General features: G+C 43.3%; 2 protein-coding genes across 3 annotated transcripts in view; both read left to right on the forward strand.

Moving 5' to 3' along the window:
• The first annotated feature begins 6,621 nt into the window (after positions 1–6,621).
• Positions 6,622–8,416, forward strand: TACSTD2 (tumor associated calcium signal transducer 2). The gene has a single exon (XM_028733322.2). It carries the CDS (start codon positions 6,797–6,799, stop codon positions 7,721–7,723), a length of 927 nt encoding a protein of 308 aa, XP_028589155.2. The 5' UTR covers positions 6,622–6,796; the 3' UTR covers positions 7,724–8,416.
• A 9,371-nt stretch (positions 8,417–17,787) lies between these two features.
• The window catches only part of OMA1 (OMA1 zinc metallopeptidase), a 32,392-nt gene continuing 25,820 nt past the window's right edge, over positions 17,788–24,359 (forward strand). Inside the window, exons 1-2 of one of the 2 annotated variants that reach the window (XM_028733326.2) lie at positions 17,788–18,215; positions 20,851–21,345. In XM_028733326.2, the coding sequence (XP_028589159.2) occupies positions 20,873–21,345 (473 nt within the window). In that variant the 5' untranslated portion in view covers positions 17,788–18,215; positions 20,851–20,872. The remainder of the gene's footprint in view (positions 18,216–20,850; positions 21,346–24,359) is intronic. The other variant, XM_028733323.2, reaches the window with a different exon arrangement.

Raw genomic sequence — 24,359 nt, forward strand, 5'->3', positions numbered from 1 at the left:
CCCTTACGTTTTCCAGCGGCTTGATGCTAGCGTGTGGCATGGTATGCCACTCACGCATGCACCCAGAGCTTGTTACGCCAATAGTCTGGGACAGGAACTGTCTTGGGTTTCAAAATAGCATTAAAGAAAGGTGGAAAAGTCAAGGATACAGAGTTTAAGGGTGATTAGCAGTTCGTACCCAGCTACTGGACCAGATATTCCCAACCTTTGGCCCTCCAGATGTTTTGGACTACAATTCCCATCATCCCTGACCACTGGTCCTGTTAGCTAGGGATCATGGGAGTTGTAGGCCAAAACATCTGGAGGGCTGCAGGTTGGGGATGCCTGTACTGGACCAATGCTTCAGAGTTATTTAGGCTGCAAGCCAGTGCACAGTTACCTGGGAGGAAATCCCACAGAACTCAGTGGCAAAGCCTTCTGATGGATGGGATTCAGCTATTAGAAATATTCCTGATGTTTTGTCCCTTGGCTTTGTGTTCTCCATCAGATAATGTAATTGAGAAAAGTCTCTATGTTTTTTAGCAGAAATTTATTTTATATGAGTTGGCATTTTGATTCAGATGATGTATGGATGTGCCAAGCCTGCAGTAAACACCCATCTGCAAGCCCCCTGTATTATAATGGGCTCTTAAATGGTAGTGTCTTTCATGGATTATTCTTTCATGGGAACAGAAGGGGAGTTTGTAAAAACGAATTAGGCTTGCCTAATCATAGTTCAGGATTGGATTGAGTCCAAAGTATAGTATTATCCAGGATTCATGTAGAATGAGATGTATTTACCAAGCCAATGGCATCTTCCAATTAATTATGGTTCTCACTAGTTGCTGAGTGACTTGTAAAAAGGAAGCAGAATGGAGACCAAGCCATCTCATTCACTTCTCGACTTCAGCCACTCTTGTAAAAGTAGATATATGGATCTGGACTTGTTAAGCCAGAATAAGATAAATTGCACACATACTGACAAGCTGCATGGTTAAAACAATTTGGAAAGCGTTTACAGTGAGCCTTGCCATGTGTGGATTCAGTTAAGAGCACACCCTGGGGAAACCCCATAGAAAGAACAGCATGATATTGTTGCAAATACTTTACTTATTTATATGAATTCTTATCCACTCTGTACCACAAAGGCCCAGGAAGGGTTACAACAATAAAATACACCATTATAAAACAAAACAGTGACAAACCACAAGAAAAGTGTAAAAGCTATTAAAAACAGTTCCACATATAAAGGAAGGGAGGTTTGTTTCCAATGCTGGTCTTTGGAGACTCATTGAAGTTAATGAACGTGGCTGCCTTAGATCCATGAATTTCAATAGGCCTACTCTGAATGGACTAGCAACCCAAACATTTAATTTTATATATAAAGTGCTTTAAAATAGTTTGAATGCAGATGCAAGCTGGCATACATATTTCCACTTAAAGGCTTGTTGAAAGAAGATCTCCAGCAGGCGCTGTAAAGATGGTGCCAAAAGACAGACAGCCAATGCTATTCTCTGATCCTGGTGATAGGATCAGAACCACTGTAAAACTGCCTCCTATACCGATCTCACTAGGGCTTATCCACACTTCTGTTTGCCCCATTGCTTTTGCCTGGGGGAACCCGATCTTTAGTGCAGAATCGGAATAAACAGCAATCAGGTTTTCTGTGGATTGCTGTTTGTTCCAATTTAGCACTAAAGAGTGAGTTTCCCAGGGGGAAGTGGTGGGGCAAAGACAAAACCACTCGGATTTGTGCCTAGAAAGTACAGGTCAAGCAGAAAACCGCTTGGACCTGTGCTTTCTAGGAACAGGACAAGTAGAAGTGTGGACTAGCCCTTAGCTGGCTCATAAGGATACCAGGAGCAATGGCATCAAATATCACTAAGATACTGAGTAAGAATAACAGTGCGACACTCACCCTCACTTTGTTCCAATAAAGGCCAACCATCCGGCCAGGGCTGATTCAGTTCCAGTCAGGCCTGAACCCAAATTGGAGCGGGCCAAGCTACTCTTAAATGAAACATCATTTGCCATTGTTGCACCATAGCCCTCTCAATCAGCTTTCCTCCAGTGTCGGTATTTATGATCAGGCAGTTCTTCTCAGAAACCGAGAGGTCCAGGCGGTGCTTTTTCAGGAGTACCTGGGTTTCAAGATGACCAAGGCTACTATCTCCTGCAAAGTTGCATTGACCACCCCCTAGATCCCCCTGGCCACCCCCCTTGGGAAGATTTGATAAACTAAGAGGGGCAAGAATCAAGGAAACATGTTGTTTGCTCCGTCATCATGTCATCTGACCCCAGCAGCTGAAACTGGTCCCACGATGGTTCTGCAGACCTTGCACTGGACATCTCACTGAAGATGTAAATGTGGCATCAGGATTGCTATGAAGGCTAGTAACATTACCCTGAGTGCCTTATAAACAGATCACAGCGGGCTTCTGAAGGGTCTAAAACTCCCCGGAGTAGATGTTAACAGGCCCTGGACATTGAGAGCACTTGGTGTTTTGCATGGTAAATTTGTGGAAGAAATAAGACTGATCTCTCCACCCCTTTCCATCTATTTTCTTCTGCTGGCGATGTACTGTTGGTATATTCTAGACTTTGTCTTGTTTGCCTCCACATGTACTTCAGAAATAATAATACTCAACATTTGCATAATGCTTTCAAGGTACTTCATAAGCATTATGAACCTGCAATCGGTGAAACAAACTTGAAAAGTAAGTCATTATAATTATTTCCCCATATACTACAGGTGAGGGAACTGCTGATGACTGAGTGAGTGGCCTTCTAAAGGCCACCTATTGACTTCCTCAAACCAGGGACTTCCTGATGGCAGTCAGTCATTTAATTACCATGCTATAGTGCCAAAGTGGCAGAATAGACAAGTACCTCCTCATATTCCTCCTATATATCCGGTGGGATATATGCTTGGTGGATGGGGGTGCCGTGCAAAATAGAAAACCAGCACTGTGGTCGAATTTTCCTCCATGACGTGCTAGGTTTCTGTTTGCAGGGAGGGCTTTTTTTATTTTATTTTAAAGAAGACAGAGGACCTTTTGCTTGCAGTGGTGCAGTCAGTTCTGTCACCGTAGCAGTTTGTCACTTTATCCTGCTATGTGAGTACACTAGGCCTGTGTCCAGGGGCTCATTTTGATGGCAATAAATCTCTGATGAAGTATGAAATGATCCTGTTGTCCTGCTTCTCAGCTCTCTGGCTGCTGTTTCCGGTTACTCCTCTTTTTTTACTGTCACTCCCTAGACACCTTTCATCAGCAGAAGAACCCTAATGACTTTGCCTGGTATTCCCCTAGCATTACCTGGCCCCACCCCTATTTTCTACCTACTCTCCAGAGAATGTTGGTATCTGTGATGTAAAAACACACCCAGACGGATCATAGAAAGAGTCGTCTCCTGCGGAAAGATTTCCCTGGCTCCAGCAACCATGAGTAGGGCAGGTGGTGCCCTCCATACATTTTGGAGGGCATATTCACTGGGGTTGATGAGAATTGTGGACCAAATTTCTGGAGAGCACACAGTTGGGGAAGATAAATGGAAGGATATTCAAGAGCTGGTTTGGGATATATTTCGTCCCAAACCAATATATGCCAGAGTCAGTTCTATGAATTAACTGGATATGTACTTTACCCCGAGCCTTTAAAAAAGAAAGAGCAGAGTCTTTTGTTAGCGATTTCTCAGTGCACAACAGAAAGCATGTTAGAGCAACCTTTAGCACACATCCACCACCTCTTCAGTGGTTGTGTAAACTTGGTCTTGGGTGAGTTGTTGTGATAGTGGTAAGCGGAAGACAGGTTTTCTTACAGTGCAAAAACCCCTTAGAAATCAGAATCCCATTGAGTTCAGTGGGTGTTCATTCCCAAATAAGTGGCATTGCAGCCTTAAAGAGTGCATGTGTGTGTTTAATTTGGTGTACATGCACTATTTTATTCTAGAATCAATGGAGCCTGGGTACTTTTTCCCCTATGCAGTCCACATACAGTCTAGATCTACTGCATATTTCTGCCCCCTAGAAAGGAGCTTCCTGAGAAACTGGTTTCTTTCAAAAAAATAAAAATAAAAGCTCATTCCAGGTTGGTTCTGCAGTTTGTCCATTTGAAAAGAGGTGAAAACAGACATCAGCAGTCCTGGCAATGGGGGGGGGGGTGCCCACGCCTACACCTGCCCAATGGCATTGTGGGTGGGTGTATGCCAGGATGCCAATCGCCACTTCCTTCTTCAGTCATCTGGGACATGTGCATGGAGGAAAAGGCATGAATAACCCAACCAAGGGGAGGGTTTGAGATGCTTATCAAGTAAGCATGCCCATCCTTGTGGGAGGTAAGATCTAGAATAATTTGGACTTAATCTAAGTGGAAAACAGCATGTTGAGGATAAGCATGAGTAATTCTCAATTGAGAAAAACCTACATTTTTCTGCCATAAATGGGTTAGTGTGTATACAGCCTATAGTTATCACCTTCTCATCTCGCCATGTCAAATTTGGCCTGCAGGGGAGCAAGGAACATAATTGCCTGTCAGCTGATCTAGTTCCCCACCCCTAACATATGGGCTGTGAATTTTGCATTAGGCTTAAAAGGGGGCATATGTGTATACAAATACATGCAGACAGGGCTTCTCTGAGCAAGTGGGAACCTTGACTAGCCAGCCCTGTTGGAAGTTCAGTAGGGACCAATCCAAAGGCAGGAGCTTCTCCAACTTTGTGTGGAGCAGTTTGGGAGGACCCTGAAGAACTGAATGGGAGGGAACTGCTTAAAACCAAAGTGCGTGTCTGGAGGTCCATATGCAGCTCTTTGAATCATGCCCCACATCTGAGATCCCAGCAGTCAAAGGGTGGCAGTTTTCATTGTGTTTTTTGACCACTTTGAGATCTGTAGCCCCCACCCAAGCTGCTGTCTCCATGGTTCCTTTGGGGGGAGGATGACTATTTAACCAGACATGCCTGCTGTTTGGATCTTAGCCTCTCTGTCTGCTAGAATGCCACCTATGAAATAATTACTCAGAGTTTTGATTGCAAAATGCCTCCTGAAACTTCCCTGATGATATTAATCATTGTATTTTTAACTTTGCAAAGCTCAAGTGAAAGTTACTGTGTCTTTTATTGGCTAAGCTTGGAACATTTCAAAAGGAGCAGGTTATGCAGTGACCATCCACAAGGAGCAGAAACATGTTTTGTTTTAAAATGAGATGAAAAGCCAACCCATCAAGGATGTGCAATAACACCAATTTTGAAGATCGTATTGGATAACAAGAACCCTACAGGAAAGACTAGCTTAAGCCGTATGCCCTCGTGGTTTGACACAAAAATGGACCTGTGGGTCCCTGGAGTAATGTGTTTTATGTGTACAGAGGGCAGGTTTGGATGGTCATAGCAGAGGACAATGGTAAAGAATCCTGAAACCTAATAGAAGAAGAAACTGTAATGGATGTTGTTGTGTTAAAACAGCCTGTACCAATATGGTGCCCTCCAAGCGTTGAAACTACAACTCCCATTAGCCCCAGTGAGTACAGCCATGCTGCTCAGAGATGATGGGAGTTGTAGGCCAAAACACTTGGAGAGCACCCTGGTCAACAAAGGCTGAATGCCCCTCGCTGATATAGAGTTATTTGTGCTGTTGTTTTCAATCTTAATCCCGCTCCCCTGATGTAATCTCAGGACTGGACAGGGCCTCTCCATGAGGGTCAAAGCAACAGACATCAGTGGTATGGAGAACAGCATTTCCTAAGAGTTGATTGTGAAATGAGGGCCACTTCACACATTACACACAGGGAAAGCCCAATATGACACTCACAGGGCACACCTAAATAGGGAGCTATGGCCAGTCACAACTACTCCAATCCACACTTTTGGTGTACTGTATGGTTGAATTTTATTAGGTATACACTTTTAAAAAGTGATAGAAGGCAGTGAAACCCACATTAGAGGAAGGCAGTTACCGTGGCTGGTGATGGGAGTTGTCATCCCAACAAAATCTACAGAGGACCAGGTTGGGATTGGCTGCTTTTGGCATTCCAAAAATTTTAGGTATAACACTGCTTCCAGAACAGTCCTATTGTCCGCTCACCCCCTCTGACTTTCTTACCATAGTCTGGTGGATTATCCATGGAAATAGCTCAGCATTACATCTTGAATCACTTGACATATAATGAGGATTCTCAAAAAATGAAAAAAGAGAGAGAAAAGAAAAGGGGGTGTTCTAGAGGCTATGATCTCTTCCACTTTACCTCCTGTCTACTATGAGTACTGACCACTGGAGCTACTGTTTGTCTTCCCTGTTTAGTAGGCCTCCTGGGCTGAACAGAACGGAGGCTGACTGGGCTTGGCCTCACAGTAGCCTCTAACCCAGCACTTATGCATAGTTTGGCCCATGGGGTAGGCACGTTTCTACGTGCAAGAGCTTAATGTAGTATTGGTTTCTGTGTTTCTGGCATGATGTGCTTCCTCCTTCAGTGGGAGGAAAGAGTGGTGGTGGAAGTCTTGGCCATTATTGCTGGAATTACCTCACTTGTGATTACCAGGAGGCGAGGCCGAGGGTAGGGAAGTATGAGAAGGCAGAGAGTTGCTGCCACTCCCTACTGAAGAAGGCGCAGCTCTCTTGGTCTGTGGGTTTTCTGTGTCACCACACACCTGCTTTGTTTGAGCGTCACCAGCCAGACTGGTTGGGCAGGTCCGATGGTAGAAAGAGAGGCAGCTGTCCCGCCCTATCACTCAGAAACCGGGAGGCTCTTGTTGTGGATGTGTCTTGTCTTCAGGCTGCTGTGTTGCCCTGTCTCTCCCTAAAGACCTCTTTTCCTCATCCTCCATGGAGTCTGCTTTTGGGGCTGCCCTGGTGTTGATGCTTGTGGCCACGTCGGCCGCCCAGAACGACTGCTTTTGCCCAACGAATAACCTGGCGTCTTGCAGTTCGGAATCCGGCAGCTGCATCTGTACGGCACGCGGTTCGAACCAGAGGCTGGACTGTTCAACGCTGACTCCAAAATGTCTGCTGATTAAGGCGGAAATAAAAACCAAAAGAGGCAGAAGTTTTCCCAGGCCCGAGCATGGGTTTGTGGACAACGATGGACTTTATAACCCAGAATGTGATGCCATGGGCTTCTTCAAAGCCAGGCAGTGCAATCAGACAGATACTTGTTGGTGTGTGAACAGCGCTGGAGTAAGGAGGACCGACAAGGGGGATCTCAACATGAGGTGCAACGAGTTGGTCAGAACAAGCTGGATCTACATTGAGATGAAGCACAAAGAGCGAAAAACTCCCTTGTCTGAATCAGAAGTGGCAAACAGCTTCCGACAGCTCATCGAAAACCGCTATATGCTCCATCCGAAGTTCATCACAGCTGTTGAGTACAAGGAGCCATTAATCCATATCGACCTAAAGCAGAACATTTCGGAGAAGTCTTACAGAGATGTTGACATTGCAGATGTAGCTTACTACTTTGAAAAAGACATCCAGGGTAAACCCATTTTCCCACCCGATAATATGTTTGGTCTCTATGTCAATGACGAACCTCTAGATATTGAAGAAATCCTAGTATACTACGTTGATGACAAACCACCAGAGTTCTCTATGCAGCGCCTGACAGCGGGCATCATTGCAGTGGTGGTGGTGGTAGTCCTGGCCATTGTTATTGGGATAACTGTGCTCGTGGTAACCAGGAGGCGGAAGACGGGCAAGTATGAGAAGGTTGAGATTAAAGAGATGGGAGAAATGCGAAAAGGACAACATGCATAAGTGCCTTTATTTGACTGTAGAACTAAGATTTTGACATGGGCAGAATGGAAAGAAGACGACAACATTGCTACCATGTCTTTTGAAGGTGGGGAGGGCACTTGGTTTTCTTTTTTAAATTAATGTTTAATCAAAGATAAAAGAAACAGCTTTGTAAAACGTCCACAATTCCAGATTGGAAATTATTGGGATATAGTTAGCATTTCCCTTTATGTGAACTATGTGATAAAAATAATAATAATTTGAGATGAATATCAATGTGTTAGGGACAAAATCCCTGTACTGTACCCACTCCTGAACTTTTCCAGATCTGTAGTTTTTTAAGAAAACAATGTTCTGTAGCTACACGGTTAGTTTAATTTATTTTAACTGCATTTCTACATCTTTTTGGGGTGTGTTTATGTGTAGCTATCCCCCAATCCCCCGCCCTGTTCTCTTTGGCCCATGCTGCTAAGGTGTGTGTGTTCTGTCTGTGCATTTGAGACAGACTTTCTATCATTAAAAGTGTTGGAAAGGTTCCCTTCTTCCATTTAAACCTGATTGTTTTTTGTCTCTGATCTAAAATATTTCTTTTGTAAAATAGTAATACCTTCTGTGAACAAATGTCAGCGTTTACCATGGAACTGGTGTGTGTCTGTGTGTTTGTGTGTGTGTTTATAATGTAATCTTCATTGAAATAAATTTTCTTAACTTTAATCTGTTGCTAAGTTTCATGCTGTGATTCTAAAGGATTTTTCCTCCCAGCATAGATCAGGCTGCCTGTGGTCCTTAACTATCTCCTGGTGTTTTAATGTAGGGGTAAGCTTTTTCTGTACTTGCTGAATTCCAGCTCTGGGAAAACTACTTGCCAGTCATGTAACTGGGTGGTGTGATATAATCAAACCATTGCCAGCCATTGCCATTTCTTGGAAAGTATCACCCGTTTTCATCTGGTGACAGCAGCTGCTGGTAGTAAGTGCACTGCTTGCTATCTAATCTTTGCCATCACAGTCTAGCTGGCAAGAAACCCCCGAAAACCTCTTTACTGTTTTAATAGACCTAAAATGACTCAGTACAACATAGTTGCATATGCTATAGAGTGTACTCCTCTTGTTAACTAACTTGTCCAGGCAAAATAGGATCTTTCATGCTATTGTGACACTATAGATAGGTCATCTTAGCCACAAAGCCTCTCCCCCAAAGCAGTAAGACACTACAAGCTATTAAAATTGTCATTACAAACTATGGTAGTCGTTACAGGCCACTACAATCTTTGCACCATAATCTGTAACCACTGCTGCTGAATGAACAAGCATTCCTCCATATAGCTGTGAGTCACATATAGCTGTAAGCACAATGTTCCTTCGTTGTAGAGGCTGTCAAGTCAGAGGTACCCAAGTGATCTTAGAGCTTCTTTAAGATGTTCTGCAGAAAGGTTGCAGAATAGTTGAGAACATCTGTACTTGGTCCTGCTCTTAATTTTTTCTTTTTCCTGACAACAGATATCAAGTCTATTTTGAGCAGGGACAGAGTTATCAAATAAGCCAAAAATGCCTAGGGCCCATGCTTTTCATAATGTGGGTGGCAATGTTGCGAACATACAGAATACTCCTATTTCACTCCCCCAACAAGCAAGTGGGAGCAACGAACCTTGGTTTAGTGTTATGTCCAAACCAGGGATTGTGGTTTGTTTTGTTCCAAACAAACCATGACCATGATTTGAAGCCAAGGTTTGCTATTTACTCACCAATTGCAGTTTATACATTTTGTTCAGAATTTTATTTTGTTCAGAATTTTGTTCAGAATTTTATTTTTGTTTTAAAATATATTCTTTGTATGCATCTCTGGATAAGATCAAATAGCACCCCTGATACACGAAACAAACCACAATCCCTGGATTGGACATAACATTAAACCAAGGATTGTGCTCCTGCTTGCTAGCAGGGAGCACTAAAGTAATCTGAATGTTCATGGTAAACTATTGGCCATGTGACTTACTATGAATTGTAAATGTAGCCAATGTATCCAATGTATCCAATGGCTAATGAGTAAGAAAACAAGTGCAAGTAATCATAATTGTTTCAAAAAAGCAGAAAAAAATAATTGAGATTTGATGGGTTAGGAGAAGACTTTTGTTTCTGTGTGAGAGAGTAGACTAGGCCATACATAGCTACAGATGTATCAAAGTTTCTATAATTAATTAACCCCATCTAAAAGTGGATGGGCTTTGGTATTTCTGTGTATGCCGTCAAGACTCAGTTGTATACGCTGCTAGGGGATAGAGAAAGCTCAGAGGTCATAAATGGGGAGGGATACAGTATATGCCAGCAATTAATCAAAAGAACAGAAAGATTAATTGCAGCAAGACATGCAGAGAACATCTCTGGCCATATGCCATTCTAGCTGGCATAAAGACGCAGGAAGAAACTGACTTTGACAAACTCCACGTCCTTTCTGAGTCAGGTTGCATTCCTTTCTTGCAATTTCAACCTTCTCACCACTCCTACTTTTCCTCCTTTACCTACCTGTGGCTGTTATAATCACATTCATTTTTAACTGGGACCTTGTGATGACTACCAGTGTTTTACCAATAATGTTCAAAGAGGTCTTTTAATTTCTTGGGAAGTGCATGAAAGGGAATCATAGACTGTGAGCAAATTCAACTTACCCTTTCAATATGCTGAGTTGTAGACCGACTTCAATCCATACTTTAGTGAGTACTCATAGGACAAAGAAGCTATCCAATTACATCATCCACACACCCAGATCAAGTTCATTAGAGGTCTTATTACAGACCCATTCCAGTGTGTGATGAAATCAACCCGCAACTTGCTCTCTGATAAATTAATCCATAATAGGCATTGGAAAAGCCAAACCATTTACTGAGGCAGGAATGCTGATGGATAGCTGAAAGGGCTGGCTAGAGGTGGGTTTGGGGAAAACCACTTTTATTGTATGTTATTAGACAAAAAAACCTGAAAATAACACTACAGGAGAATCCTAGAAGCTCTCTCCTCGATCTTTAGCCTTAACAACTTTTGTGTACTAGCAACTCTTGCTTTAATAACCTGCCACAGTCCACACTCCTTGAAATTGTTTCTTCTTTTTCACTGAATTGTTGGTTAAAGCCCCTCTGTTCTGCTTCTACTGTAGTCTTGTGTAGTCGTTTGTGAGAGTGGAAACTGCTCTTACCAGGACATCATTGGAGGTTGGTTGACTAGGGGGCATGGGGCACTGCCCTCAGCCAGCCCTCTTCACCTGCATCCCTACAGTCCAGGGGGTGACCGGAGCTGTTAGCTGCCTCTACTTTAGCCTCAGCTTTGCCCCTATAGAACTCAGCAGGAAGGACAAGGAGGAGAAGGGGGACAAAAGTAGAATTAGTTGACTATGACTGAGCCTTCTGTTGGCTTCCCAATTTTACATCCCACCAGTTCCAATAAGCACTAGACATCATCAACAGAACTCCTGTGCATGACAGTTTCTAGCCTGTCATTCAATTGGGGAGATTTACCACAACACACACACGATTCAGGTTTTGGTGTACCACCTGCCTTTTGAACATTGGCTGTGGGTGTCAAAAACTGAACTTGGTGCTAGGCCATGGGTTCACACAATTGGCTGATCACTGGCCAGGATGCAGTGCAGAGGGTTCTCAAATGCTTTTCCTGTGGCTACTATACATCCAGTGGGTCATGTTCTACTTCTCTGATCTATGTCACCCAAAAGCTGCTTTCTCCATGCTTACCCAGTGGGCAACATTCACTTGTTCTACGAATGTGGAGGGTCAGAACGGTTGCCTCATTAAACATGATCCAGTTGTTGCTAGAGCTGAAACCATCCAACAAAAAATATTTCACTTTAATCAGCGCATAGTAATAGGTTTTGCACCCAGTTTCAGTAATAAGAAAAAATAGTGATGATTGTTTTATTGAAGAATGAAAGCCTCTTTTTGGGGATTATTTAAAGAAATATTATAGTATGAAGAACCCATGAGCAGGATTTGAACTATGAGCAAAAGAAAGAATTAGAAATTATTGCATTGTGATTATAATATAAGAGACAGAAGATAGGGTGCAGCAAGGGGCCGAAATAAAAAAAGGGGAAGTTGATAAAACAAAAGACAAAAGTTATTATGTATTGGAATTACATGTGAAATTTGTAGAAATTTAATAAACATATTCATGCTTTCTGATGAATTGGAATCTGGCCCACAGAAGTTTGGGCGGCAATAAATTTAATAGTTGTTGAGGTGTAAGAAAACTCTTTGTTGTTTTAGCAGCGCAATCATACTGTATATAAAGTGATCTCACCACATAGGAAATGGTTTTCTTGTCCTTTGACATGCTTAGGAAATATATAGATATATCTAATCACAAGTGCTTTACAAAAAAGCTAGGTACATGACAGTTGGAACAGTTTAAGTAATTAAATAATCGTGATAAAATACTGATAAACACTACATAATTTATATCTTAGAGTTTTAACCACTTCTTCAGAGAATGGGTTGTAATATTAACAAATTGCCCCCTCAATTCCCTATTCCTTAATTGGGATGGTTAATACTATTACAGCAATAATCTTTCCCATGCAGGTACAATTACCCTTTTCAAAGCCTTCCCATTGATCTGTTTCAGGGTTTTGATAAATTTCTAAGTGCCGCAATTACTTCATTTTAATGCTAAAATTAATCTTGAGATGTTACAATTGCCTATCAGAGCAGGAAGACTTGACTTTCCCAGGTTTTCTATATATATATATATTTTAGAAAATATTGTTTGGCAGCCGGAGCACTATTCCTTATGCCACAGTTTTGCCTCGTTAACATTTTGCACACGCTGAATAAGCTGACAAGATCCTCATTTTATTTTCATGAAGGTCTTTGCTCCCTGAGGGACAATACACTTAGAATCGTACTCCAGTACACTTCACTACCTAGGAAACAATTATGGGGAGACACATGGTTGTTATCTAAATGAGAGGCAGAATGAGAATGGATTTGTAATCCTCCTCTGAGGTTTTAGAGATGGACCCCAAAAGAACTGGTGACATTTGCTCCCATTATTTCTCAGGCAATTTTTATTTGGAATAAACGTCTGTCCCCACTAGACACTTGTGTGTGTGTGTGTGTGTGTGTGTGTGTGTGTAAAAAAAAAGTATTTTTTCTCACCGGAAGAAATATGCTGAACAACAGTATAATAATTGGATCTTTCTAGTAAATGGCCTGTTTGAATGGGGTCTCCAGTGCACAAAGGGTGGGGGGAGGGGAATCCTAGTTCCAATTCTCTCTCTAACCTCTGTCATTCCCTGAATATTTACACAGATACAGTACAGTTTCTTTGTACAAGAATGTTAAAATCTGTTAATTCTTTCTGGGGACTATTGAACAATATCTGCAAGCATAAAAAGGTAGAGAAAAAACAACACGTTTTCACCTGTCATCTTTTAGTAAGCTATCACACTGGGGGACCTGGCAGCCAGGAAAAGTTTATATTTTAGTGTATTGTATAAACAGCACTCCTTGGAGGTAAGGTAAATTTCATTTGGGCTTGCATCTATCATACAAAGGGACTGCAATTGTTTTAGCAACATTTTATTCAGCCATTTCAGGGTTTTTCACACATACTCTCCAAATCCGCATTTTGACATCCATAATCCTATGAAATTTTAATTCTGGAATTGCTACGCATTTCAGCAAAATACAATTTCAGCTCCTCCTGCTTTTTTCTGCCTTTTCTAGACACGGTGTTTGGTAGGCAAAGCAGACCTCCTGTTAATGAAATGCAGATGGTGTTTTTCTATTTTCTTTTCTCTTTATCTCAGGAGCAAAATGCTCGAAGCATATTTTAAAGGGCTGCTATATTCCTGGATATACCTCAGAGCTTGCCCTTGGTAAAACCTGTAGCAGCCAAGGTCTATGTACAATATAAGGTGTCGGGTGTTTTGTATAGAAAATAATTTAATTCAATTGTCCAAAGGTTGACCTAAGGCCAGAGTCTCTTGGGGACTTTATTTTAAAAAGCTCTTTTTGATCCTCTCCTCAAAATAAAAGGTGCTATGTCTTCATTAAAATTCACGAACAGCCACAGCCTTTAATAACTACTTATGTCTTTAGATCTAGCTGCCTATTTAAAGAAAACCAGCACTTACACATTTCTAATTGTATGACTATACATGCCACATTTCTATATTAAGAGGTATTCACTATTGGATTTCAATGAAGCTATCCTGTAATTACTCATGCTACATTTGGTGACGACTTCAGAATATTAATATGTAGGATTGCCAGTCGGGGTGTTTTAGAAAAGCAGGGTGCATAATGTGAATTCAGTACCATAACATAAGCTTCATACACCCACAATTGACAGAGTGTCTGTGCAGCAGCCACATTCGGATGGCAAGCTAAACCATAGTTTAGTGTGACAAGAATGAGTCACAGCAAGCTGAGCCTCTGGCATGTTTGAAATGGCATGTCAGAACCTTTCACTCTTCCATTAACCACAGTTTAGTGTGTTTCCCTAAACCAAATTGTTGTTCATTTTAACTGTGGTTGTTTAAACAAGCAAACTTCATAGCCCATGGTTTTAAGGTTCCTTGTTTCAAACCATTATTAACAGCAAACACAATTGTTTGTTGTTTCTCACAATATGAGAAGCTGGAGCTAAGCCCAAATGGATGTGAATTCCTCATAGCCAGGCTGGAAGAGGGGCAAGCCTGAGGCTCACTGTGGCTCGTTCTGGTTTAGCAATTTCCAAAGAAGGATTAGGTATCAATATCTGCAATTGCCAGGTGATTATGCCAAACTGTCTTTGCTGCCATTTTGAATCTGGATCTGCCCCATTTTAAGAACATAGGAAGAGCCTGCTTGATCAGGCCAATGGCTCCTCTAGTCCAGCTTCCTGTTCTCACAGTGGCCAACTATGGGAAAGCCTTAAAGGAGGACATGTGAACAGGAAGTCTCTCAGGGTGGGTGTCATACCCCCTGTGAAGACATCTTGGCAGGGCTGGTCCAAGGGGGATGACGAATGGGAAGAGTGCCTGGCGTTGGGGAGGGGCCAAGTGGTCTGTTGGGAGAAAGCAACACCCCAGTGGCATTGGATGTTCCAGCTGTGGAGGGAGAGCCATCTGATCCAGTCTCCACCCTGCCTTGAAGCTTTTCCCACCTCGAGGAAGGTTTCTGAGCCTAGGTCGGACAATGAAATGCATGCACCGCTCCATCTCTAAGGACATTCCATTGGCCGTGTCAGCACCAGCAGAGCCAGCCTACTTGCAGGAGCGCCTGCTTGCCTGCCCAGTCTTTGGTAAGAGAACAACACAAATGACCGCACCTGCCCTGCTCTTCAAAAGGTGGGTCAAGCATGTGTGTCGAGTGTTGAGACATCTTAGCCATTCATCTTAGAGCGCTTTTGAACTCCTGACCTGTGTACCTGTAACCTGACCTATTTTTAGACCCTGCAGAGAATTTTGCAATAAAGCCTTTGGCAATAAAGTTGAAAGTTCAAGTACTGTGTCTATGAGTGGGAGCCAAAACAGTGGGTCTCAGTAATTTTTAGCTGTCTCTGGTGAGAACTCCAGTATCTGAACCAGGCCACAGTCTGCAAATGTGAAGGTGTGGACTGCAATCCTAGGAGCATTTGAAAGCACATTTATAAAACATGTCTTCCCCTAAAGAAACCTGGGAACTATCATTTAACCCCTGCAGCTGCAATTTCCCTGCACCCTGAACAAACGAGAGTTCCCAGGATTCTTTGGGAGAAGTACAGTAATAGGCTTTAATATATGGTGTGGATGCGAGCCTATACTTGTTTGCCCTGGAGTATGCCCCATTGAGTTCAGTGGAACTTTTCCCCAGAAAGGAGTGTATAAGATTCAGCCTGAGTAGCGGGTGCTAAAAGAACCAGGGAGTTTTAGTGTCAGGACTGGCAGCTTGACAGCTGCAGCTAATATTTTATTGCAAGCCTCATAATTTTATGCCACAATTATTTTTTAAGAAACTCAGCTCCCAGAGCTACTTATTTCAGGTTCATGGGCAATATCTCCTTTCTTGTTTGCAAATGTCATCTTCAAAAGCAATGCATAAATATATCTCTAAATATTCAAAATCTCAGTTCCAAATCTGTAGAGTAAACCTGTTCCTTACTGCTCTATAAATATTTCACAGTGGTTTAACATTCTTATTATTTTATGAATACTTAATGAAAGATAAGCATTTTTTTGAAAATAGAGGAGCTAATGACTTGTAAGGTTATGCCATCCGTCTGGCTGAAGGGCTGACAGGATGCAAACATGACTTGACAATGGAGATAGTGTTGTTTGCTGTTTCCAAGATTCCCTAGAATAACTATCACGGCTTCATATTTATGAATAAGGCACAGGAGAACTAAACCCACCACCTTCCTTTTAAGGTGATATGAGGGCCCTAGTTCAGTTCCCAAAATAGCCGCCCCTTCCTCCCAAAAGGAACAAATGGAATAAAGTCTCACAAAATAAGTCTTGTGGTTTATTATCACAAAAGCTTTCATGGGCTACAAAAAGTACTTGTGAGTCTGTTCAGCTGCACAATCATCAGCAAACCACAAATGAAAAGCATTTCCCCAACCCTGATAAACAAAAAGAAAACACCATGAGCATGTGTAGTTTCACATTTTAAACTCACTTAACTTGTCCTTGTTTTTGCTCACTTCCTACCTTAGGCTATTCACCAACTCTCAGCCTAACCTACGTCATAATGGCTGTTGTGAAGATACAGAAGAAGGTGTAACACAGCTGCAAAAGGGAATTTAGTGCTTGCATCATTTATTTTGTTTACATATTTATAAACCATACTTTCCTATGAAAGATCACAAGGTGGCGTTTTGAGTTTGCTCCCAGGTTGGTGGGGGACTGTGGAAAGCAGAGTGATCTGCTTCCATGAGCCGCTTTGGGCAGGGGTTGGCTGCGCTGCCAAGTTCTCCATGGGGAACTTAGTAGCACAGCTGAACCCGACAGGATCACTCTCATTGCCAGTGACAAGAAGCCTCTGTTGTCGGGGCACTTTAAGGCTCCTGATGGTGCAAAGGCAGCTGTGTTTCTACCAGCCCCCCTCTTCATGTTGCAGGTGTGGGGCAGGTGGGCATGGTTTTGGGGAAATGGTTTTGTGCCCCAAACTGGAACCCATGCTGAGCCAAATTAGTCCTGCAGGTCAGAGGTTTCCCACCCCTGAGCTGAGTGAGCCTACTGCATCTCTGCTTTCAACCCCTCAAAACTTTTCGCAGCTCACTGCTTGGTTCCTTTAATGCCTCCTTAGCTCACAAGTAAACTCTGGTTCTGTATTGGATGACAGGCCAAGGGCAAGAAAGTATAACTGATGTGCTCCTCCTAGGCTCTAATTAGAGTATGCTCTGGACCCTGCAGCCACTGAAAAGTACCCTCTTCACACAATGGTCCATTATGGCATAACTTGGCCAACTACTTGTTTGTCTTCCCCTAATTTTGAAATCCAGATGTCCAGAAGGAGAAAAATCTCTGTCCTCCCTTGCAACAGGAAAGGCTGTTTATGAGCCACCGTTTAAAGGTTTCTTCCATTTGATTTCTCCAGTGCTCCTGGGCTATGGGAAAGCCACCACACGGGGACATTTATTTCCCAGTGTTACCTAGTTGCATGTAAATGCACTTGCATTATGGGTGTGCCCATTTGAGGGTAGTGTAAGTGCCCCAACACACTTCTGAACCATCCATCGCTGGTGTACTAATGGAAATAGCAGCAGATCCGCATCTGGCAAGCATGGGCGTAGCCAGGACTTTTGCTGGGGGAGGGGACGCAAAACCGACGTGATTGGTCAGTTAGTTAAGTATTTCTATTGTTTTATTTGATCTGGGGGGCACAGCAGCACCCCCTTGGCCACGCCCATGCTGACAAGCACATTTAAAAACCTGGTTCTACACATGCCACCGAATATGACATTGCAGGGAGTTGAACTGGATGACCCTCGGGGTCCCTTCGTTACAGTTCTATGACTGCATTCCATCACTCCGGACTGCCGGTAGGTAGGTGCAGAATCACAGCTCCGAATCTACTCCACGCTCAACTCGCTGACAGTAAACACAGCGGCTGGAGGCGGCCTTCTCTCGGTCGCGAAACAGGGAAACTCCGCCACCGATTGGCTCCCTCCCCAGCCCGGAAGGAAAGGCAAGCGGCCGCCCCAGCCGTAGAGCGCCGGGGGAAGAGGCCGCTTGGCGAGGCCTGGCGCACGGGGAGGGCGAAGGGCGCGCCTCTCCGCGGCCAAAGGGTCCCAGAGGTCGCCACTGCGTCTTTACGCGCAGCGCCCCTTCTTCTTTCCAGGGTCGGGTGGGCGGCAAGTAAGGGGAAAGCGCTGGTATCTCAAGCCACCCCCATTACGTCTTTACTTGCTGGGGGGGTCGCCAGCCAACGGAGCAGAGGATCTTGCTCCTCCCCCCCCCCCTCCGCGCCTCGTCTCTGACTTAAGCTTTTGGCAACCTCGCCTCCTCCTCCTGGAACCAGTTTGTTCTGTCGCGGCTGGTAGGTGACGGGAGTGGCGATGGCGGGGGAAAGGCAGTTACAAGGAGGCGTCCCGCTTGCTCTCCATTGGCTCCGGTTTCCCTGCTGCTGCGTCTTCTTCGGAAGGCGTTTCCCCTTCCTGCCCTCGCAGCGTCTCCTGTTGACGTTGGCCAAAGAGGCTCAGGTGGCGCAGGGAGGCGGCGGGTCGGTTCCCCCGCGGCTCTTCTGCGCCAAGGGAAACATGAGTTCTGCTCGCATGGCGCAGGAGAGAGGGTGTGCGTGTCCTTCCTCGCCTTCGAGCCTAGGAGCTGAAGGAGACCCCGGGGCACCACTTGCAATGGGTGCTTCTGGAGCCACAGGGGCCCGTAGCTGGAAAGATCTTGGAAGTTAAAAGCGTGCGAAATTTATTTAGCCAAGCAATACGTTGCATCGTCTCTCTGGTTCCTCAGGCCTCCACTTTGTGACTGCTTCTGTGGGACAAAGCCACCCAAGTCACAAGGCGAGCTCGCATTTCCCCTGATACTCATATAGCAGATAATATGGTTTAGGATTCCCACCTAATCCAGCCGTTCATTGCTGGTTTTAATTAGCAATGGAAATTTGACTTGAAATTTAAGTGAGAAATATCTGTTCTATGAGGGAAAGAAGAATGGCTCTACTTCCAGGGGGAAACATCTGCCTGCTCCTCATTTTGCTTGCCCTGGTGCCCCTTTTTTGACATTTGGATAGTCAGCCTTAGTTAAAGCCTCACCTATTTCGTTGTGTCATTCTCTCCATGCAATTGTCTCTGGGTTTGAATATGACGGCCAGATCTTCCCTCACAGGGAGTTGGCTCCTGATATGGAAGGTAGTACAGTCAGTACATGAACTTTCATGAGGGTGTTTTCCATGGGACACAAGTGCATTGTTAATGGATCTGTCCTGGACAGGATAGTGCCCAAGCTTTTGACTTCTCAGGCTAGATTAACCTTGTGCCCTGTAGATTTGAACTGTAACTCCCATCAGTCCCAGCTACCACACAGCTGTGCTGGCAGTGTTGCGGATGGGAATTGTAGTCCAGAACTTATGGAGGGCACCAGGTTGGGGGAGGTTGGGCTAGATGGCAAACAAAGCAGGGGGTTAGCTGCTAGTATACTACTTCGTGCTTATACAACAATTCAGAGAGCTCAGAGCATTTTACTTGGAATCTCTCAATAATCCTTACAACAACTCTGCCAGGTAGATCAATATTACTATCTCCATCTTGCAGGTGGAGAATAGGGGGTGAAGATGAGAGATTGTGGCTTGCATAAAGACACCTAGTGATTTAGTGATGGAGGTGGTATTTGGAAACTTTGAAAGGGAAGCCAAATCAGAGAGTTAAGGGAAGGGGTTGACTGTTGGCCTGAGGGAAGGAGTTTGCTGCTGACACTGAACAGAGAACAAGGTAAAAAGGGTGGACAGAGGGCCATGAGCTACGGATGCCAAGGAAGTTTTGTGTGTGCTGAATTTCATGTGGTGGGTTGTATTCAACTATCTTTTATTCAGAGTAGGCGTCTTTAAATTAATGGCTGCAATTAACTTAGGTCCAGTAATTTAAGTGAGTACAAGATAATTACTCTGAGTAAACGGTAGTTGACGGCAACCCAGTGATTTGAACTAATCAACCAGAGAAATGGTCAGCTAAAGATCAGAAGAGGGACCTGCATTTACTGCAGTGGGATATTACACCCAAATCAACTTTTGCAACTCTGCAATCACTTCACTGTATCCCAAATTTTGGTTGGAAACCAAGGTGTCACATATGGAAAATAAGTGCCAGTGGCTGTGGTCAGGATTCTTACATTGGTTCCAACCCTTGATGTTCTTATAGGGACCACATATTCTCTCCCACTCTATGTGTAAATGGGGTTTGCATACAATTCATGCAAGTTTAAAAAATGGGGTGGATGTATTATATAAGTCCTACTCATACAGGTGTGTCCTGTTGGGAGAAAAGAGTGCAAGGCTCACTCCCACACATTGCCGTGTACTAACTGCTTACCTGAACTATGTGTGATGTAAAGATTCTGTGTGACCCATTGGCTTGGTTTGGACTATTTTTCTGGGCTTCTGAAACTGTGGTTCGGCCCAAAGTGTGGGAAGTCTATCTTAATAGTGGGAACTAGCAATGGGATATGGGGAACTGTACTTGTTTTGACCCTCTTTTCCTCTTCAGTGTGGATTTTTTTCATGTTTAATAGTGTGTCTGTTCATCACTTCATTTCTGGCTTTTACTAAGCCTGAGTTCCCTATTATATCTGGAGAATTTTGGATTATTGTCAGATATTATCCTGGTTGCTAACTAACTGACAGATTTACACAGTTTTGGACCCACAACTCTGGCTTTTTGTAAATCAGAAATGAAGCAGAACAGTGGAAAGGGTGTAGGTATTTGGCCCTGGCTCATGCTCCTAATTTAATAAACCATAGTTTTTGAAACCTGGAACAATTATCTGAACTAGGCCATTGCCCCCAGCAACAGCTCCCAGCACTTTGGTAGAACCATGTTGAGGTTTTCCCAATACCCAGTACTGAGTTCTAGTGAATACAAACCCTTAAAGAGCATAGTGTCTTATAGCATTATCATTTGCTATTGCATCATTTAAAAATATATACTCTTGATTTACATTTCTAGGTGTAACACATGAGAGAGAGAGATGGCTGCTCTTAGTGGCTCAAGGAACTGTCTTTTAACTAGATTTACATCTTTGGCCTGTTGGGGAAAGTGCATTAATCCTTACAAGTTTTCCAGTGAAGCATTGAACAGACACCAGCATCAAGTGACTAAGTGCCAATCATGGAACAAAAGTAAAAACAGAAGGTGCTACTTAATGACGGAAAGTTCCAACACCTACAGTAACCTCATTAATAAAAGTCAAGTACGGCTTTTGAACCCTAAGAATGCAGGAATTTTCAACGTTGCACACAGCTGTTCTAGGAGGCCTTGTATTCTCTCTGAGCAAAGGGCAAGAGGACTTTTTTTTCAAAAATCTCGACACTTTACTGCTTCTCACAATGTCCAGATTCACAGGCCTTTTCACAGATCTTCAGCACTGAAGGCGGCTCCCGTTCCAATCTTGTGGATTCTATTGAAGCCTGTTCAGAAACTATTTGCTGTCATCCTTGGGAGGTAAACATTAATATTGTTCTGCTACACACTATAGCAGTATCATAGAGTATACTACATTGTTGCAATGTAAATTTAGATGCAAGCTTAATAGGATACTTTGCAAACTTCACATGAGACTGTCTGGCGTGCTCATAATGTTGCAAAGGAGCCTTGCAAATACAGTGGTACCTCAGGTTAAGTACTTAATTTGTTTCGGAGGTCTGTACTTAACCTGAAACTGTTCTTAACCTGAAGCAGCACTTTAGCTAATGGGACCTCCTGCTGCTGCCGTGCCGCCGGAGCACAATTTCTGTTCTCATCCTGAAGCAAAGTTCTTAACCCGAGGTTAAGTGGAGTCTTTAACCTGAAGCGTATGTAACCTGAAGCGTATGTAACCTGAGGTACCACTGTAGATGGTGAAAGCTCACTTTTTGTGAGAATGACTGCTGATTTTGTGTCTCTGCTCCCCTCCTCTCACCTGTTTTAAAGCCTGGTGAGGTAGCTTGGAAGAACATGTGTAACTTGGATAAAAATGGGTAAAGTACATTTCTATGCTATTTCCCAAACTGTTCCCCCAAATACGTGAATATTCTACCTCTATCCTCCAGCAAAGGATGCTAGAATAGCATTGTGGTACTTTCTGGTCCCCTGCCCGCCCTCCCAGTACTGAGGGATAATGTCTCCTGGCTCTAGGCACTAGGTTGATAGTACAGTACCACTTTTGATTCTTGTAAAGAGGATGGGGCAGGGGCTGCAGGAAGGAGAGAGTGAATATTGTCCATTCTCGGCCTGGAACCATGATAAATCGCACCTCTGTTTCTGCGCTTTCCCATGAAAGCAGCCCCTGCTTTGGGGATATGTTTGGTTTTTATTGATTTTCATTTACCTTAGCCAAGTTTTAATTACTTGAAAGGCCAACTGCTTCCTTGATTTGAAATCTGTGAAGCTCTCAAACACCTCTGCAGTGGAGTATGCAACTCTGTTCATCACTTTGGTGGGAAGGTGGGAATGAAGCAGAAGAAATAAACATGCTTTAAATATGCTTAGTTTGAAATGGCATCAACTTGGTGGCTTAGGTGCAGAGTGTTCTTCCTGTGCTTTTAGTTCTATACTGTCTGAGCAGTGCCTTTTTCTCCTAAATGCCACCAGCAGTTAGGCACTTTATTATCCTTTAAAAACATTTCCTCTTTATAATAAAATAAAATTTAGAATGCTTTTAACTGTGTTGCCAAGACACACCTTGTTGGGTAATTTCCACCAAGGAAGTAGTTGCGTCTCTCAAGTTTTTAACAGTGACTCAGCGCAGGGAGTTTCGTTCCTAGCTTGCAGACCAATCGGTTAACGAAATTTGGATCTTGGTAATGCACTTCTAACATCCTCATCTCTAGTCACCTTTTAAAAGGTAATTTGGCTACTAATCTCCAATCTAGATATCATGTGCACATCAGAGGGCTGCTGCAGCACTGTCCCCATGCATGTACTATCCTGCTGAGGAAGCCACACCTTTGCAAACTTCCTGGGAAAGGAGTGGAAGGTTCTCAGAATCTGGGGCACTGCATATATAGGCCTGCGTCGCACTTGGATTTATGAGCGGTGGTAAGGGCATGTGTCTGATGCTTCACCTTGTAAGCTGTTTTTCTGGATTGGAGGTTGAGTAATTTGGGCTTAAGAATAGGTCAATCACAAAGCATGCATCTAGTTTTCTAGTACAGTGGTACCTCTGGTTATGAACTTAATTGGTTCTTAACCTGAGGTACCACTTTAGCTAATGGGGCCTCCCGCTGCCGCCGCGCTGCCAGTGCACGATTTCTATTCTCATCCTGGGGCAAAGTACTTAACCCGAGGTACTACTTCCGTGTTAGCCGAGTCTGTAACCTGAAGTGTTTGTAACCCAAGGTGTTTGTAACCCGAGGTACCACTGTATATATATAGTTCGTGATCCAGAAAGTTGAGGCTTGCTGTAGTGCAGTAGAATTTTTGACTCTGAAGAGCTGACTCCTTTACTTCCCTATGCCACGTAACAAATCGCTTTTGAAAATTATCCTCAGTTTTGGAAGTCCTCAGGTTTGCCTTGTGGCATAGAGGGAGGACTTCTGTTTGAGGAAAACAAGTATAAAATCCCCCTTGGAGCTGCTTTTACAGTGCTCTGGATTCTGGCCATAAACTTTACATATTCACTGCGCAGGCCAAAACAGCAAATGATGCTCCACTTGTGCTTTTGCAATATGGATGTTCTGTTGCTGCTCAAGGAACCATCTATTAAATTTAAATTGTATATACAAGTTGGACCCCATGGAAAACCATCGTGGTATATGTGGTAAATCCCATCCCTTATTAAACCTTTTCTTTGTTATTAAATGAACACATTTTTCTTACTGTAAATAAGGTGTCTCAGTGTTTTGAAACTTGGTTCTTTTTCTTATTATTCCACAGAGCAGAATGTTGTTTTTTAAAATAGAATATAATAGTTAATGGTTTCTCAGCCTTTAAATATGCATTAGATTTTTGTTTTGGCTTTCCTTTTCCATTCTCAAAGGCTTCATTGAAGCCAGATTTTAGATCTGTAGAAATTACTTTAAAAAAAAAAAAGTTTAGAAGGAGAATACGTTAGATTATTGAAACTGCTGTTTGGTTCCTCAAATTTCAATTGAGCAATCTCCCACTTTTTTTTTTTTTTTTTTGGTATACTGTGCAACCTCGGGTTATGTACCATCCTGCTTACGAACGCTTCGGGTAATGAGTTCCGCTAAGTCGGAAGTAGGTGCTCCTAGCAGCAAACCTTGCCCCGGGATACGAATGGAAGCCGTGTGCCGGCGGTGTGGCGGCAGCAGGAGGCCCCATTAGCGAAAGCACGCCTCAGGTTAAGAATGGTTTCTGGTTAAGAACGGACCTCTGGAACAAATTAAGTTAGTAACCGGAGGTACGACTGTAATATCTTGCCACGTGCCTGGCATTATATTACCTCACTTTTGCTTCCTCTTCATTTGAAATGGAAGTTCTTTCTGTACAAACATGTGCATACTAGGTAGGTACTG

This window comes from Podarcis muralis, chromosome 5, assembly GCF_964188315.1.
Source record: "Podarcis muralis chromosome 5, rPodMur119.hap1.1, whole genome shotgun sequence".
NCBI classification, from domain to species: Eukaryota; Metazoa; Chordata; class Lepidosauria; order Squamata; family Lacertidae; genus Podarcis; species Podarcis muralis.